This window comes from Oncorhynchus nerka, linkage group LG22, assembly GCF_034236695.1.
Source record: "Oncorhynchus nerka isolate Pitt River linkage group LG22, Oner_Uvic_2.0, whole genome shotgun sequence".
Classification (NCBI taxonomy): domain Eukaryota; kingdom Metazoa; phylum Chordata; class Actinopteri; order Salmoniformes; family Salmonidae; genus Oncorhynchus; species Oncorhynchus nerka.
Window position 1 is genome coordinate 16756481 of NC_088417.1, and position 17575 is coordinate 16774055.

Here is a 17575-nt window from a genome sequence, read left to right on the forward strand (position 1 = left end):
CCAGCGTCCAACATGTTATGAGGAACATAAAGGAAATAAAACTTTTTTTGCATGCATACATCCACAATGCTGAGAGGGATTAGATTAATTCATCCATTCCTCATCCATTAATATTCACTGACTGTACAAAACATTAGGAACACCTTCCTACTATTGAGTTGCACCCCCCTTTTGCCCTCAGAACAGTCTCAATTCGTCCGGACATGGACTCTATAAGATGATCCACAGGGATGCTGTCCCATGTTGATTCCAAAGTTTCAAAACACAGGCCTTAAATTAAGTAGTTCTACAATTCCAGACGCAAAAATGAATGGTGCAAAAAATATTTGAACCATTACCAGGTTTTCCCGCTAGGTTTTATGTGCCGCAGTATTCGTCTGGCATAGGGATGCTTGCCCATGTTAACTCCAATTATTTCCCTCAGTTGTCAAGTTTGCTGAATGCCCTTTGGGTGGTGGACCATTCTTGATACACACTGGAAACAGTTGAGCGTGAAATACCCAGCAGCGTTGCAGTTCTTGACACTCAAACCGGTGCACCTGGCACCTATTACCATACCCCGTTCAAAGGCACTTCAATCTTTTGCCTTGCCCATTTACCCTTTGAATGGCACCCATAAACAAGCCATGTCTCAATTGTCTCAAGGCTTAAAAATCCTTATTTAACCTGTCTCCTCCCCTTCATCTACACTGACTGAAGTAGATTTAACAAGTGACATCAATATGGGATCATAGCTTTCACCTAGATTCCCCTGATTCTCCATGTTTTGTACACTGCATATATACTGTATGAAAATATCAGAAGGGTTTGTCGGACAAGTATTTGGCGCCCTCAGGTGTTCATTTCCCAGAGGTGCGTAGAGCAGGATACATAAAGCTCATGATGGAAATACAGATTAAAAGTCTACCGCAACACAAAATCTGTAGTACATGAAAACACATAAAAATGTCCATGGGGGAAAACATGACTGCTCAAATCTGTAGTAAATTCCATTTGTATTTTATTATTGGAAACATCTAAAACAATAGTGTACCTATACAGTAGGTTCCCTCCAACTCCCCATTCAATACAATCTTCAAGTCTACTCACATGTAAGCATTAAAAAAACCTATGTGTGGGGTTATCGGTTTTCCAGTGTTTATGACGGTATATCCCCAAAAATGAACTTGATATTGTCCATGGCGTGCTGGACATTGGACGAGCCGTGCACGGCGTTCTCCAAGATGCTTTTGGCAAACTGTGCACGTAGAGAGTCGGGTTTGACTTGCATGGCCTGTTCAGGATCGGCAGGCCCCATCATCTCTCTCCATTCTGCGATAGCGTTTTCTTTGCTCAGGATCATCATGATAGATGGCCCTCTACAAAAGATAAATCAAATCGGCCGTTAAAGCTGATGCAATGTCAAGACCTGGGTTGGGGTCAGTTCAATTTAAATCTGATACATTTAGGAAGTTAATCAAAAATTCCAATTTCTCATTGAAAAGAAATTGCACTTTTCAATTGTTGAATAAGTATTTGAATAAATCTCCTGAAATGCAATAGAATAAATCCAAACCCTGGTCAAGACTTAAGTTTCATTCTAGCAAACTATAAACTCAAATGATTGCAGGTCTTGAATGTTAAAGAACATGTCAACTCACTGTGACATGTAGTCAACCAGGTTATTAAAGAAGTCCTTCCCTTTGTGATCTTTGTAGAACTCCTCTGCCATCTCTCGTGTCAGTTTGGTTTCTTTCACTTGTGAAATACTAAACCCAGCCTCTTTAATTTGATTCATAATGGTATCTGAAATAAAGATCAACAACCACAATTTTCATTGACATTCAATGTCATGACAGAAACAATACTTGTCTCTTTAAAACAACAATTTGCAAGTTTATTTGTTGTAAGAGTGCTTTAAATACATAAAAACTGAAACAACCTATAACAACCATCTATCCATAATGAGTCAAACATATTAACATTGCCTGGATAAATAACCATGAAGTTAGGACAGAGACCCAGGTACTGTACCTTTGTGTTCTTGTGTAGAGTCAGGTTTGATCACGGCCAGTGTGTGCTCTGTGGGGAAAAAGCGGTTGAGATCTCTCTGAGCCTCCTCGGGAGTAGAGCTGCCATGAATCTGGTTGATGGTCACATTGTCGATTGCAAACTGGGCTCGCAGACTAGGAATGAAGCACAATTACAGTGGCGAGATGAGACAGTTAATTGAACATACATAAATAATATGAAATGAACTAGGACTATCCAAATGAAGTGTTCCCCAGTTGCTACCTTTCAGGGAATCTTTCTTTGGCCTCATCCAAGACTTTTGGACCCAGTAAACCTCTCCAGTGTTGGATTGCATCATCTCGAGTTAAAGCCAAAGCCAACACGGGGCCACTGCGATACAACAAGGAAAACAAAACACTTCTGTCAGAAAGTTCAAGCTGTCGATTCGCCACAATCAGTAGCCAATCATTTACCTTACAGTTGGTCACTGTAAACTGTGCATATTAGATCATCTATCAATCTTATTTTGTCATTCAGCACGCCACATCACTACTAAGCAAATTATTGTGGGAGTTTGTCACCTGGTCATATGGTTAATTAGACATGGGAAAAAGTCAGTGCCCTCATGCTCCTTGTAGAACTCTTTGGCCTGGTCCTCTGTGAGGGTTACCTCCCTCTGCATCGCTATCTGGAAGCCAGAGTCATGGATAGTCTTCAAGATCTCATCTTGTCATGTTGAAAAGCAAACCAGAATCTCAGTCAGTAAGTACAGAAATGAACAGGTGGAGCAACAAGGTACACATTGGCATGACTAGTATTACTAAACAATAATAGTAAGACATGCATATTTATGGTTTTGACTTTAGAACATGTTCACTGAAAAATGCAACTCTAAGAAGATTTGAACCACTTTGAACCACTCATAAAAGGAGCTAGGACTTACTTCTGGCATAAAATGTCAAACATAAAAGTAGAAGATACCTTTTTTCTCCCTGAGAAGACTTGGACGAATAAGAGCAAGAGTCTTTTCAATCCTTGCATTGGATCCAGCATGCATCTCTAAAGAAAAATCAAAGGTGGGAAAGAAGTATGCCAGTTGCCTGCTAGCCACCTCAGTGCTGCTTTCTGACATGCCCAGATCCACGTCCTGTACAATCTTTGACCTAAGAGAGATCACCCAAAACACATACTTTGTATTAATTTTGCTTGCAATTTTTGTTGTTGTAAGATTTTACAAAAACAATATTCCGGTTTTAAGAGAAAGAAACAAGGAAATGTTAACTGATTTCTGGTACGTTTGATCAAACCTCTCAAATCCGCAATCGGTTACATGATGTGGTACGATTGTGCATCAGGCATGTGTGTTTAATCTACTCAGCAAACTGCACTAAGAACCCAAACCTTTTCTTTGGTTGGATGAGCTCAGCGTGTTCAGGATCTATGATGGCTGTCAATGAATGAGACTCTCCTTCACCCACCTCGTCTCCCTTAGACAGAATCAAGGCGTGGACAGGCCCACTAGACATGGCCTTCACAAACGCTGGCTAGAAAATAAAAAATCACTCTAGTCAGATTGAGAAAATTGTCATGTATATATTTTATTTTTTAATAAAAAATATTTAAAAATCATGTTGTTAAACGAAAACTCCTGCTCTAAGGTAGCTGGATGCAATTGGGTGATACTGATACAATTGTGTTACTGAACCCTCCTTGTCACAAGTGCAGCATAGTAAGAAGTAATGTTCTTCTGTCTTGCTTTCACCCACCTCTTTGGCTTTCTCCTTATAAAAAGCATGAATTTGCTCTTCATCCAACACCCTCTCCTCCTCCGCAACAATTGAAAAACCAGCATCTAAAGCCTATGCACAATACATTTGTGAGTTAAATGCAGCCATTATATTCAAGTAAAATGCAATAACATGAACAAGGATAGACTATAAGAATTTAATGTGAAGCACTTAGAAGTAAACGCCTTACTTTTTGTATGATTCCTTCCACTTGACCTCCTACTACAGCATCTGGCTTTATGATGACCACATGGTATGTTCCATGATCTAATGGCACACACAAGACTTCCTCAAATCCCCTCCATTTAAACTTACCCAAACCATTTAATATCAACAAAATGTTCAACGAAAATATATGCATACAGTAAGAAACGATGTAGCAGTATTCTAGCAGTGAAATTGGTGACATACCGCCAATTTCTATGTCGGCATTTTGGGTCGTCGGAGGCTTTTTTCTTGCTTGATGATTGTCCTCTAAGAAAAGCTCGTGGACCTATTTGAAAGTTTGACGGTAGGTTCAAAATGCTAATCAGTATACCAGTCTGTAGACCCCTTACAGGTGACAATGTTAGGAACCTCTTACTTCAGGTACATATTTTGAGCCCAGTTCTTGCTTCTTCTTCTCTTGATCCACCAGTTCCAACATAGTTTTTTGTAGAAGAGGTCCATTGACTCCTCTTACTATTGACACCAATGTACCACCCTGAAACAGCAGAGCACACCACGGTGCCAAATGAAAGGTTTACTTTTAGCACAAATGTCAAAATAGTTTATTATCCCAACTAAAAACAGTATATTTTTTGGACAATTCTCATGGTTATGACACAATTATCATAGGTGTGCTAACACAGCCTTGTGTTAGTGGGTAAGTTACATATAATATGTCATAACACCTGTCAAACTATTCTGATGCATAAAAAATTACACTGTCTGTAACTTGACATTCAGTGATATAAGATCATGACAATATTATGGTGCTGTTATAAGCTCACTACTTACAGAGTAGAAAAGGAAGACTGGTTGACATTTCCCTTTAAGTGAACTTAACTCAAGTAAACTGCTGGCCTCCCCCTGAAAGTGAGTTAAACAGAGCACTTATGACAATTTACAGCAGTTTCTTTTTCAAAAAGGGTATGGATTTCCAGAGGCCCAGATGGAAGTTGTGTTCAATTCACAACAAAAAGAAGAAAAAAGACTGAAGGGACCTGTTGCAAAACTTTCTAGAACATTTTCTGTTGCATGCCTTAATAAACACGACCCAGGTGTTGACATTGGACCTCCACCCAGGCTACTGGTCTGGTAGGGTCTGGATCATGGACCTCCCACACACAGACAGGTACCGGAATTAGTTTGGCTAGGTTTTAATGCGCAGAGTTACCAGAAGTGTACCAGGATTAGAATCTGACGTGATGATAGCTGAAAATTCCTTAACTTACCACAGCTAAGCGCAACAGGTCATCTCCATATTCACTCCTCAATTTTCTGAAGATGTTCTGCACAGCCTTGCATGGCCCACACCATCTCTGGTAGACTTCTATTACTACAATCATGGATATCAGCATATTACTCCTCCTATCAAAACTACAGCAGCCTGACAGCTTCTTAGTTCATTATCTGACAGCATGACCACTCATTAAAGAAAACTCAACCAACTCATATTTACTACGTGACAACCTTTGAAAGCTGCCTACCAAGAAGTCCTGGGGCTGACAATGCTTCCTCCCATTGTTCCTCAGAAGATATTTCAATCTGTAAAATGATATTTAAAAAGGACAATGTAAAGTACTTTAGACACATTTATTTATTTAAAAGAATGACTTGCGGCTACTGTTACTGTACTGCTGATGAACAACAATAAATATGTGTTGGGAGTTAACGTTAGCTAGTTGTAGACAAACTTACTTGAATTTGGACGTCCTTTTTCCTTGACATTTTCTAAATGTAAATATATTAAAATAATAATTGATTCATTCACATGGCTGGTTTTTGTTATCACAACTTGTGGGGGAAAAAGCAACGGGCGAACGTTAGATTTGCTAGCCAGTTAAACCGTCAATTGTTGCCAGTGATACTGTAAGCAGAAGGCTAAACAGCTGGCAGCAATAATACTGTTAACGTTACCGTAACAACAGTCACTCTTTCAAACATTCTTTCCGTTTGAAAGTATGCAATTGCTATGACTTAGGACTTCATAACTAGCTAGAAATATGTCATTGGCCACACCTTGCTTTGATAAATTAAAATGTAGCTAGCTAGTAAGAAATATACGTTTGGAACAGCCATCTCTGCCTTACAGTACGTGTGTACAGTGTACTGTACCTATTCGGCGCCCGAAAGGGTCGACTAGAAACTCTGTGGGTCGGTCGTTGATCATATTGGGCTATGTTTGGAATAACAAAGTTATTTCTTGGGAAATAATTGGTTGATAATACTCTGATATCATGCTATGTGAGCCTGGTCAGTGTTTATGCATCCATGATTCGCCGATGTGTTACCAATTGGCGTTGTCAGTCACAAAACGTTGGCCTGTTATTACTTGCTTAAAACCTTTTTGGGATAGGGGACAGCATTTTCACTTTTGGATGAATAGCGTGCCCAGAGTGAACTGCCTCCTACTCTGTCCCAGATGCTAATATATTAGGGTGACCAGACTCCCCGTTTTCTGGGGACAGTCCCCGTTTTTGGTGGCCTGTCCCCGGAAATGTCCCCGTTTATAGTTTATAACTGCGTTAAAAACAGATCGCAAAGTGAAATATTTTACTTGGCAAGAAAGACTGGGCAGCAGAGCCTACCGGTTGACGTCTCAATCACGCTGTGCTTGTTTAGGCCAAGAGAGGGGGCTGCTCGCTATAGCAGCTTCATTCACTCTTCTTCTACTAACTACTTGCTCGCGATAGTTTTAGAGAAAACTGCAGTGGAAAACTCGGCCAGAAGCTAGCAAGTGTCAAGTGAATCCACAACATCACCACAAATGTATTTTCAAGTCAGGTAAGATACAATCGATTGAGATACAAGCTAGTGATGTTATAATGTCACAATATATTATATCGATAGATGATCTGGTCTATAAGGTTTTAAATAGGTTAAGTTAGCTAGCTAAGTTAGCTAGCTACTGTTATGGTAGCTAGGTTAAAAAACGTTCACATGTAAACATGCAGTGGACGGGCTATTTTGAAAATATATTAAGATTATATTAAATGAATGCACAATTAATTTGGAGAATATTTTTGTAGATTACAATTTTAATGGTTTGGCATTATAAGTAGTGTGAAAATATATTTAGAAATGTTCATGGATAACATTATCAGTGGAGAGGAAGGAGAGGAGGAAGACTGGATAGGAAGAAGAGTGAAGGAGACAGAGGAGGAAGACTGGATAGGAAGAAGAGTGAAGGAGACAGAGGAGGAAGACTGGATAGGAAGAAGAGTGAAGGATACAGAGGAGGAAGACTGGATAGGAAGAAGAGTGAAGGAGACAGAGGAGGAAGACTGGATAGGAAGAAGAGTGAAGGAGACAGAGGAGGAAAAGTAAAGATATGGTTACAGAGCCTGCCAATTTATTATTCCTGTTTCAAATATTTTTGATTAAACACACACAAGACAGGTATACAATCCTTATCTAAACATAAAAGAGCATTCAGGAACAACAAGACCCAGAGCCCTGGGTGCAAAACAAATAATACAAAACAAGGACAAAACGAGGACACTTATCCCCCCAACTGCTCAGGTGGCAGGGCCAGCACATTTTTTTTTTTACCTTTATTTAACTAGGCAAGTCAGTTAAGAACAAATTCTTATTTTCAATGACGGCCTAGGAACAGTGGGTTAACTGCCTGTTCAGGGGCAGAACGACAGATTTGTACCTTGTCAGCTCGGGGGTTTGAACTTGCAACCTTCCGGTTACTAGTCCAACACTCTAACCACTAGGCTACCCTGCCGCCCCATGCTGCCCAAAGGTAGATTAAAATATTACAATTGAGAGTGCGTTAATAAGTACAAATTCACAGCGCCGACTTGTCCAAGTAGGAGAGGAAAGGCTGCCAGATTTGATCAAATGTTGATCATTTATTGTTCAGAATATATCTAATTCTTTCTAAGTGTACAGTGTTTGCCAATTCACTGAGCCATAATTTGGTAGAGGGCGCTTCCCTCCTTTTCCAAAACAACAAGATTAGTTTTTTTGCCGAAATGAGACCGTACGAGATTAGTTGTTTTTGGGGGTTGGTTAATCCGTTTAGGGACTCAGATACTCACAGGATTATCAGATGCGGGTCTGGATCTATTGAAGTCTCCAAAACTTCAGAGAGGATCCCAAAAATTCCACACCAATAACCATGCAAGCTAGAGCATAGGGCAAAGCAGTGGAGTAGTGTACCCTGCGCAGCCTGACATTTATCACATGTAGGGGATGTATCAGGAAATATCCTATGCAGTTTAGTTTTGGAATAGTGTAATCTGTGTAATACCTTGAATTGTATGAGACGATGTCTGGAGTTAATGGAGCATGTGTGGATATACTCCAAGCTCTCTTCCCAGTCTGCCACAGAAATGTCAGTCCCTAGTTCTTCCTCCCATTTTGCCTTGATGGCATCTGTAGAAGGTGTGCTAACAGATTGAAAAGCATCATATAGACGCGATATCAGTTTATCTGAGGTGGGGCATATTTTTATGCATCCGTCAAACCTGGAAGGTTTGACAGACGCATTCCCAAATGTTGGGAGGTGTTTTCTAACGTAGTTTCTAATTTGTAGGTATCTGAAAAAATTACTTCTGGCAAGATTATAAGTTTCCTTCAGCAACTCAAAGGAAGCAAAGGTCCCTTCTATGTATAAATCCCCTATGGTACTTATCCCCAGCTCTCCCCATCGCTCAAAGGTGTTATCAAGATTAGAAGGGGCAAAGGAGGGATTCCTGGCGAAAGGGAGCATGAATGACATTGGTCTAAGCTCAAAGTGGACTTTAATTTGCTTCCAGATTCGCACCGTGCTATGTATAATAGGATTGTTACAATAAAGTGACATCTCCAGATTGACAGGCGACAAAATCACAGCGCCAATAGAGAAGGGGTGACACTCCTCACGCTCCATAGTAAGCCAGCTGGATGCCGGAAGTGCGTCATCCAGCAGAAACGTAACAACGCGGAGGTTAGCGGCCCTGTAATAAAATATAAAATTTGGGAGAGACAATCCTCCTTCCATCTTGGATTTACAGAGGTGTTTTTTACCTATCCTGTGTGTTTTATAATCCCAGATGAAAGGATTGACAATTGAGTCCAGTTGTTTATGAAAGGATTTAGGTATGAATACTAGGATGTTCTGATATAGGTAGAGCAGTTGTGGGAGGAAGACCATTTTAATGGCATTAATTCTTCCGAGCAGAGAAATTGGGAGAGTTCTCCAAAATAGTATGTTTGCTTTGCGTTTTTGTATCAGAGAGGGGAAATTATCTTTAAATAGTAAGGAGTATTGTTTGGTAACTACAATTCCTAGGTAGGTACATTTTTCTGAAGATAACTTAAATGGGAGATGTTCTAGCCAGGAGGTTTTTTGCGACCGTATGGGCATTAATTCACTCTTGTTCCAATTTATTCTATATCCCGAGAAGGTACCAAACAAATTGATCACATCAAGAATAGCTGGGATACTAGCCTGGGGTTCTGTTACATAAGAGGAGGATGTAATCTGCGTATAGGGAAATCTTATTTAGAGTATCTTTAGTATTATAGCCGTGTATTGCTGCATGAGATCTAATCGTCTGAGCGAGGGGTTCGATAATTAGGGCGAAGAGCATAGGCGACAGCGCACAACCCTGCCTTGTCCCCCTGTTAAGGTTAAATCGGGGCGACAGTGATTGGTTAGTGAGTATTCTGGCACAGGGGTTCCTATATAAAAGCTGGATCCAATTTATGAACTCATCTCCAATATTAAATTTCTGTAGGACCTTGAATAGATAGGGCCACTCAACTTGGTCAAAGGCCTTTTCGGCGTCAAGAGATATGACGGCAAGGTCCACATTGGGTAACCTCTGAGAATATATAATATTGAAGAGGCGCCTGAGATTGAAGAATGAGTTTCTGTTAGGGATAAAGCCAGTCTGATCCAAATGGACCAATTTGCCAATTAAAGTGCTAAGCCTGTTAGCCAGAGTTTTTGCTCAAATCTTTTGGTCTGTATTAAGGAGACATTTTGGTCTGTATGACCCTACCTCTTCTGGATCTTTACCCTTCTTATGTATAACTGTAATGAACGCTTCGTCCAAAGTGGATGGGAGAGCTCCATCCTCATTGGCCTGAACCAACATTTTGTGCAGGTAGGGAGAGAGCATGTTGCTGAATGTTTTATAGAATTCACCAGGGTATCCATCTGGGCCCGGGGTCTTGCCACTCTTTAGAGATTTAATTGTTTCTCGAATTTCATCAAGAGATATTTCCTTATTCAGGAAGTTAGAATCTTCCTGGTTCAGGGCAGGAAGATTACAGTCCTCCAAAAATGTTTGCATAATTAAGGGGTTAGGATCCACGTTTAGAAGTATATAGAGTCTCATAAAACTGCCGGAATCTGTCATTGATGTCTTTGGGGGAAGAGAGTAATTCCCCAGATGCAGATTTAACTTTGTGAATCATTCGGTCACTCACATTTTTTCGAAGTTGTCTGGCGAGTAATTTGTGTGGTTTGTCACCAAACTCAAAATATTTTTGCTTGGCATAGAGAAAAGATTTAGCAATTTTAGCTGAGAGAATCTGATTATATTCAAATTTTAAAGAGGTGATTTTTTAAATGTTTCTCCATAGATGGGTGGCTAGCATTCTCCCTATCCAGTAAGTTAATTTGTCCCTCCAGTTCTTCCAGTTTTCCTCTGTTTCGCCTACTCCTGGCAGCCTGAAAGGAGATGATACAGCCTCTCAGATAAGCCTTCAGTGTTTCCCACAATAATGCTGGGGAGGTCTCTGTTTTGTCGTTGGTATCAAAGAAAAATGTAATTTGGTCTTTAAGATATTCACAGAATGTTGGTTCTGTGAGGAGCTGAGGATTCAACCTCCAGACCCTCTCGTTTGGTACAATGTCACCCAATCTCAGGGAGAAGGTGAGTGGACTGTGGTCCGAGATTATAATATCATGATACCTCACATTACAGGTATAGGGGAGTAGTCTAGCATCCAACAAAAAGTAGTCAATTCGAGTGTAAACATTGTGAACATGAGAGTAAAAGGAGTATTCCCTACCCGTAGGGTTAGCGATCCATATATCAAATAAGTTAGAATTTTTTATGTAGGTATTCAAGAATTCGCTTGAATAGGAGGTAGGGGTTCGCCGGGTAGAGGATCTATCCAAATACTGGTCTAGCACACAGTTAAGGTCCCCTCCAATGACCAGGTTAGTATGGGAGATATCTGGAATCAGGGCAAGGACTCTTTTGAAAAAAGAGGGGTTATCAATGTTTGGCCCATAGATATTTAGTAGAGTTACTGAGGTAGAGTGGATTTCTCCTATTGCGATCACATACCGACCCTCTTTATGCGCAAGGGTGGTTTTATGTAGAAAGGGAATTCCTTTCCGTACCAGAATCGCTGTGCCTCTCGTTTTGGCAGAGAAGTTAGAGTGATACACTTGCCCCACCCACCTACACTTAAGTCTGCTATGAGAGTTATTCTTCAGATGGGTTTCTTGCAAAAAATATAAAATCAGACGAGAGTGCTTTCAGGTGGGCTAGGACCTTGCCCCTCTTAATTGGTTTGTTTAAACCCTTGACATTCATTCTTCACTACGGCTGTGAACTACTTGCAAGCATGGGGAAAGCACACAGATAATCTAAAATGTTTACATTGTCTCCTTTTAAAAAGGCAACCTCTGCGTGAAGAGATCCAGAAGGCAGCAGTCACACTGCAGGAAAAATGCCCCAATGTGACCATCAATGAGGATGCATTGTGTGACGAGGTTACTGGCCTGCAAGGGTTCCTAAAGGGGGGATCGCTTGAAGAATGGAAAACATCTGGAGACAATGCTTAGTCAGAGATGGAGCACGGTGGTTACCCACTTCAAAGAGAATGACATCCCACACACTAACCTGGCTAGATTAGCTTCTGTTGTCATGTGCTTACCTGGAGGTAATGCACCAGTCGAGAGAGTGTTCTCCCAAATTAATGCTCTATGGACAGCAGCAAGAAATAGGTTCACTGTTCCTACCATCAAGGCTGTGCTTATTGTGAAGACAAACTTCAACCTCCCCTGCCAGGAGTTCATGGAGAAGCTGGCCAAAGACAGAACAATCCTGAAGAAAATACATTCTTCTGAGAAATATACAGATTAGGTTGGTATAAGTATATTATGTAGTTACCAATCTCATCAGCATCTTATTGTCTGTTCTTTCAATTTTGCTCATGTTCTCTTCTGCTCTTATTGTAGCAGGACCACTGAATGGCTGTTCAGATCGGACAGTTCTGTCTTGTCTATAGTGTTTCTGTAGTATAGTTGTTTTCTTTGTCTATCACAATGTGCCTGTTAGACTAAATACATGAAACCGGAATTGTCCCCCTTTTTTATTTAATAGATAATAACATTGGATATTTTAATTATATATTGGCCGCCGAACTGGAAATGTCCCCGGTTTTCATTTCAGAAATCTGGTCACCTTATAATATATGCATATTATTATTATTATTGGATAGAAAATACTCTGAAGTTTCTAAAACTGTTTGAATGATGTCTGTGAGTATAACATAACTCATATGGCAGGCGAAAACCTGAGACAAATCCAACCAGGAAGTGGGAAATCTGAGGTTTGGAGTCAAGTTGCACTTCCTACGGCTTCCACTAGATGTCAACCGTCTTTAGAAACTGGTTTAAGGATTCTACTATAAAGGAGGGGCTCATGAGACCTGTTTGAGTCAGTGGTCTGGCAGAGTGTCTCAGGCTCGTGACGCTAGCTCCCGACAGAGTTAGCTCTTGTCACAGTGCTTTTCATCAGACATAGGAATTCTCCGGTTGGAACATTATTGATGTTTTATGTTAAAAACATCCTAAAGATTGATTCCATACATCGTTTGACTTGTTTCTACGACCTGTCACGGAACCTTTTGAGTTTGTCTGGACGAAGTGCTCTTGCCTCATGAAGATGGATTACTGGGCTGAACACGCTAATTGGATATAAATGATGGACTTTATGGAACAAATCAGTAATTTAGGGATTGGGATTCCTTGGAGTGCCTTCTGATGAAGATCATCAAAGGTAAGTGAATATTTATAGTGTTATTTCTCATTTCTGTTGACTCCAACATGACAGATATTTCTCTGGCAGGATTTGGCTCTGAGCACCATTCTCAGATTATGCTTTTTCCATAAAGTTTTTAAAAAAATCTGACACAGCGATTGCATTAAGGAGAAGTCTGTCTTTAATTCTTTGAATAACACTTGTATATTTTATCAATGTTTATTATGAGTATTTCTGCAAAATCACCAGATGTTTTGGAATCAAAACATTACTACACGTAATGCGGCCAATGTAAACTGAGATTTTTGGATATAAATACGCACATTATCGAACAAAACATACATGTATTGTGTAACATGATGTCCTATGAGTGTCATCTGATGAAGATCATCAAAGGTTAGTGATTAATTTTATCTAGATTTCTGCTTTTTGTGACTCCTATCTTTGGCTGGAAAAATGGCTGTTTGTTTTTTTTGACTTGACGGTGATCGAACATAATCATATGTGGTGCTTTCGCTGTAAAGCATTTTTTAAATCGGACACGATGGGGAGATTAACAAGAAGTTTATCTTTCATTTGCTGTATTGGACTTGAATTTTGCTCGCTGCCTTTTCAGCAGAATGTTGTCGAGGGGTTCTGCTAGCGGAACGCCTGCTCTAAAATGGTTAAACCAGCAGGCAGCTCCAGTGACCTAAACATAAGTAACCGGACAGTTCCAATCAAGTAAAATCTGATTTAAATTATTTATATCTATTGACCAGTGGCGACCCGTCATTCAGGGCAGCTCTTTTGAGCCCCACATTTTTAGGTTGCTTGTTTTGCTTGTTGTTTTTGCATTAATACATGTCACATATCAGTTTGCAAACAATGTAAAAAAAAATCAATTCAAATCATTGAGTTAATAAAGTCAGGTACCACCAATATGGTCTCTTTTTTGCTTTCTTGGGTAAAGGCAGCTCCAAAAGGCAGGTGTTTCGGCCTAGCTCAGTGCTTTCAGTGGTGGTGGGACAAGCCAGCAAAAAATACAGAGCGTTGCGCCGTGTTTGGCTCAGTGTTCTGTCACTCATGGGGACACTACTTTTACCGCCAAGTCTTATTGGTAGAGCTGAAAACTTTTTGCCCTTTGAGTTCTGCCATAGAGTTGCATTAGAAGTGTCCATCCAAGCAGGCTCAAGGTCATTGGCCACAGATAGAATGAAATCAAATCACGTTATATCTACAGTAGCTTTGATTGGACTGATCATGTCAACATCATACTTTCAAAATCTTAGCTAGCAAGCTAGCAGTCATCATCATGAATCAAGTCGACAATCTACTGGCAAATCCTTTTCAAACCTTGTCATATGAAGAGAAATTAGAGATAAAATATATCGGTGTTTATCGGCCATTATTCAACAATGAGAGGTTTGGAAGGAAGCATTTCTGCAACTCCTCGAGTTCTTTTCCTTGGTCATGGCAGAGGTGTCATGCCTGCTGTCGCTCTCCCTCTCTCGAGATCGAGAACGTCAGGCTGCCCTTCATTACGCACACCTGTCAACATCATTACGTGCATCTGCACAATACTGGACTCAACTGGACTCCATTACTTCGTTGATTACCCCCTCTATATCTGTCTGCTCCTCAGTTTGTTCCCTGTGTCAGCATTGATGTCGTTATTTTTCCCCTGTCCAGACACTGTTCCTGTTCTGTTTAATATAGTGTTTCATTAAATGTTCACTCCCTGTACCTGCTTTTCATCTCCAGCGTCGACCCTTACAAGTGGTGGATGTTTTGTACAACATAATGCAGATATGAACCATTGATGCAGCAGGAATCACCGGAGCAATCAACAACTTCAAGGTAAACGTTCAAAACATTTGCGAGCAAACTAATGCACTGGCCAAAGGACATGTTGATGCCACTAAACCAAGGCAGAGAGAACTTAACACTGCACCTGTGATAAAGGAGACATGCGATACAATCGCTGCTCATGTGCAAGAAAGGTTTTCTGAAAGTGATCACTTAATTGCAGCAAAGTTGGTGGACAGCTCATTTCCCCCCCAGTATGTACATTCCTTTCTGACCGCAGCACTCCAGTGTGCTACCAAGCTATGGCCTGTGGGTAACCAGGATAAGCTGAAAACGGATCTGTCCACCAGCATTATGAGCTGGAAAGACAGCACTTTATTTATTGAAATCACTCTACGAGAACAACCTGCAGGAGGCTTTGTCTGAGGTCTCTCTTCTCAAAATCATCATCACCACTCCGATGACAGCCGCTGAGTCACAGAGAAACTTTTCCACCCTTAAAAGGATAAAAACCTCCACACGCAACTCCATGGGCCAGAACAGGTTAAATGCATTGGTATGCTGTCAATCCAGCATGACTTCATCCAGAGAATGCCGGACTTTGATGACAAAATAATTGAGACATTTACCCACAAGAAGGACCACCGTGCCAACTTCCTATTCAAGTGAGCACAACACAACAATGGAGAGTCCATAAATATGTCTAGTATGCTGCTGGATAAGTGATGTAATATGCCAGAGAGATATGTATACTGTAGCTAAGAAAGTAATACTAAGTGCATTTTGCATAGTAAGCAGTTAGTAGCCTATGTGTATCACCCTAAGAATGTGGCTCCTTTCACTCTTAGAACTTACCTTACTGTTCTGACTTGGTATTGGTATTTTGGGGATTTATTAGGATCCCCATTAGCTATTGCAAAAGCAGCAGCTACTCTTCCTGGGGTCCACACAAAACATGAAACATAACATAATACAGAACATTAATAGACAAGAACAGCTCAAGAACAGCTCCACTTGGTGATGCATACAGTATGTAGCCTATAGCCTGTTTTAGAGTAATGTCATCCTCGAATATTGTAATAGCTTTCATTGCCTGCTTACCTTTCCCCATTGTAAGAGCTTTCATTGTCTGCTTATGTGCCCCTGTTAATTTAGCCTACTGTTCGGCCTTGGTATAAAGGGAGAATAATGTAAGAACGGCCCATGTTCTGAATTATGTCACTGTCCATTTCTAAATTGCTGAACGAATAAGCATATAGCCTACAGTTTTGACATGGTAGTGCACATATAGCCTTTAGCCTGTTTTAGATAAATGTAATGATAAAATATTGTCAGAGCTTTCATTGTCTGCTTATATGCCCCCGTTATTTATCTTACAGTTCTGACTTGGTGTACAGGGAGAATACTGTAAGAATGGCACATGTTCTGAATTATGTCGCTGTCAATTTCAAAAGTGCTGAACAACATGTTAGGGCTGGCACAGAAGGAGATTTAGGTTCTTACATCTGTCTCTCGTCTGAGTCTCGTGCTCATGTCTTAATCAAACCCATGCAGCTATCGCCTCGTCCCTTGCCTCTTAACCGCTTATCGTCGGGCCATATGCCATTATCATTTACATTTACATTTACATTTAAGTCATTTAGCAGACGCTCTTATCCAGAGCGACTTACAAATTGGTGCTTTCACCTGACCTGAAGGAGGTGTTCAGTAAAGTCCCGTGCTGCTTCTCTTCCTCCGCCATCGTATGACATCCATCCAGTGGAACAGCCACTTTACAATAGTGCATCTAGGTCTTTTACCGTTGATGTCCTCAGGGGTTGATCCGTGAAGGATTACTGCATTCATTTGGTTCCTATCCTAGGTATTCCTTAAAACGTGCTGAGGTGGGGTTTCAGGTGTCTCCGGAAGGTGGTGACTTTTTGACTCCGCTGTCCTGGCGTCGTGGATCTGACAAGGAGTTTGTTCCACCATTGGGGGCCAGAGCAGCGAACAGTTTTGACTGGGCTGAGCCGCTTTGCGGGAACTGTACTTCCTCAGTGGTAGGGAGGCGAGCAGGCCAGAGGTGGATGAACAAAGAGGGGCAGTGCGATCCTTGTTTGGGTGTAGGGCCTGATCGCCCGGGTTCAGAGCCTGGAGGTACTGAGTGTGCCGTTCCCCTCACAGCTCAAAACGGCCGTAGGCAAGCACCATGGTCTTGTAGCGGATGCGAGCTTTTTGGTTCAACTGGAAGCCAGTGGAGAGAGCAGGAGGAGCGGGGTGACGTGATCTGGCCCTCCGCCCTCCCAGAGAACTTGGGGAAGGTTGAACACCAGACGGGCTGCGGCGTTCTGGATGAGCCCCAATTTGTAGGGTTTAATGGCACAGGCAGGTTTCATCCCCAGAGCCCAGCCAACAGCGATCCCCAGTTTGGTTTTGCAGTAATCCAGACGGGAGATGACAAGTGCCTGGAGTTTAGGACCTTTGCGCCTGCTTCCTGTGTGATGGGCAGTGGACTCTTCTCGGGTACTAGGGCCTGCCACCGGATGTTGTAGAGCATGAACCTACAGGAGCGGGCCACCAGCTTCCTCCCTTGATGTTATTTGAGAACGACAGGGTGTTGTCCAGGATCACGCCAAGGTTCTTAGCGCTCTGGGACAGGAGGACACAATGGAGTTGTCAACCGTGATGGCGAGATCATGGAACGGGCAGTCCTTCCCGGGAGGAAGAGCAGCTCCGTTCTTGCCGAGGTTCAGCTTGAGGTGATGATCCGTCATTCACACTGATATGTCTGCCAGACATGCAGAGATGCGATTCGCCACCTGG

The 17575-nt window shown here is 41.4% G+C and overlaps 1 protein-coding gene across 1 annotated transcript; it reads right to left on the bottom strand.

The window, feature by feature from the left end:
- Positions 1 to 983: 983 nt before the first annotated feature.
- On the bottom strand, positions 984 to 5344 carry LOC115104552 (thioredoxin domain-containing protein 6-like). Its single transcript, XM_029625910.2, has 13 exons — positions 5216 to 5344; positions 4779 to 4850; positions 4363 to 4482; positions 4191 to 4272; positions 3970 to 4046; positions 3759 to 3851; positions 3394 to 3536; positions 2974 to 3155; positions 2574 to 2718; positions 2275 to 2382; positions 2014 to 2165; positions 1641 to 1785; positions 984 to 1358 (listed from the first exon to the last, which is right to left on the bottom strand). The coding sequence occupies exons 1-13, from the start codon at positions 5339 to 5341 to the stop codon at positions 1139 to 1141; spliced, it is 1665 nt and encodes a 554-aa protein (XP_029481770.2). The 5' UTR covers positions 5342 to 5344; the 3' UTR covers positions 984 to 1138.
- Between the last annotated feature and the right edge of the window lie 12231 nt (positions 5345 to 17575).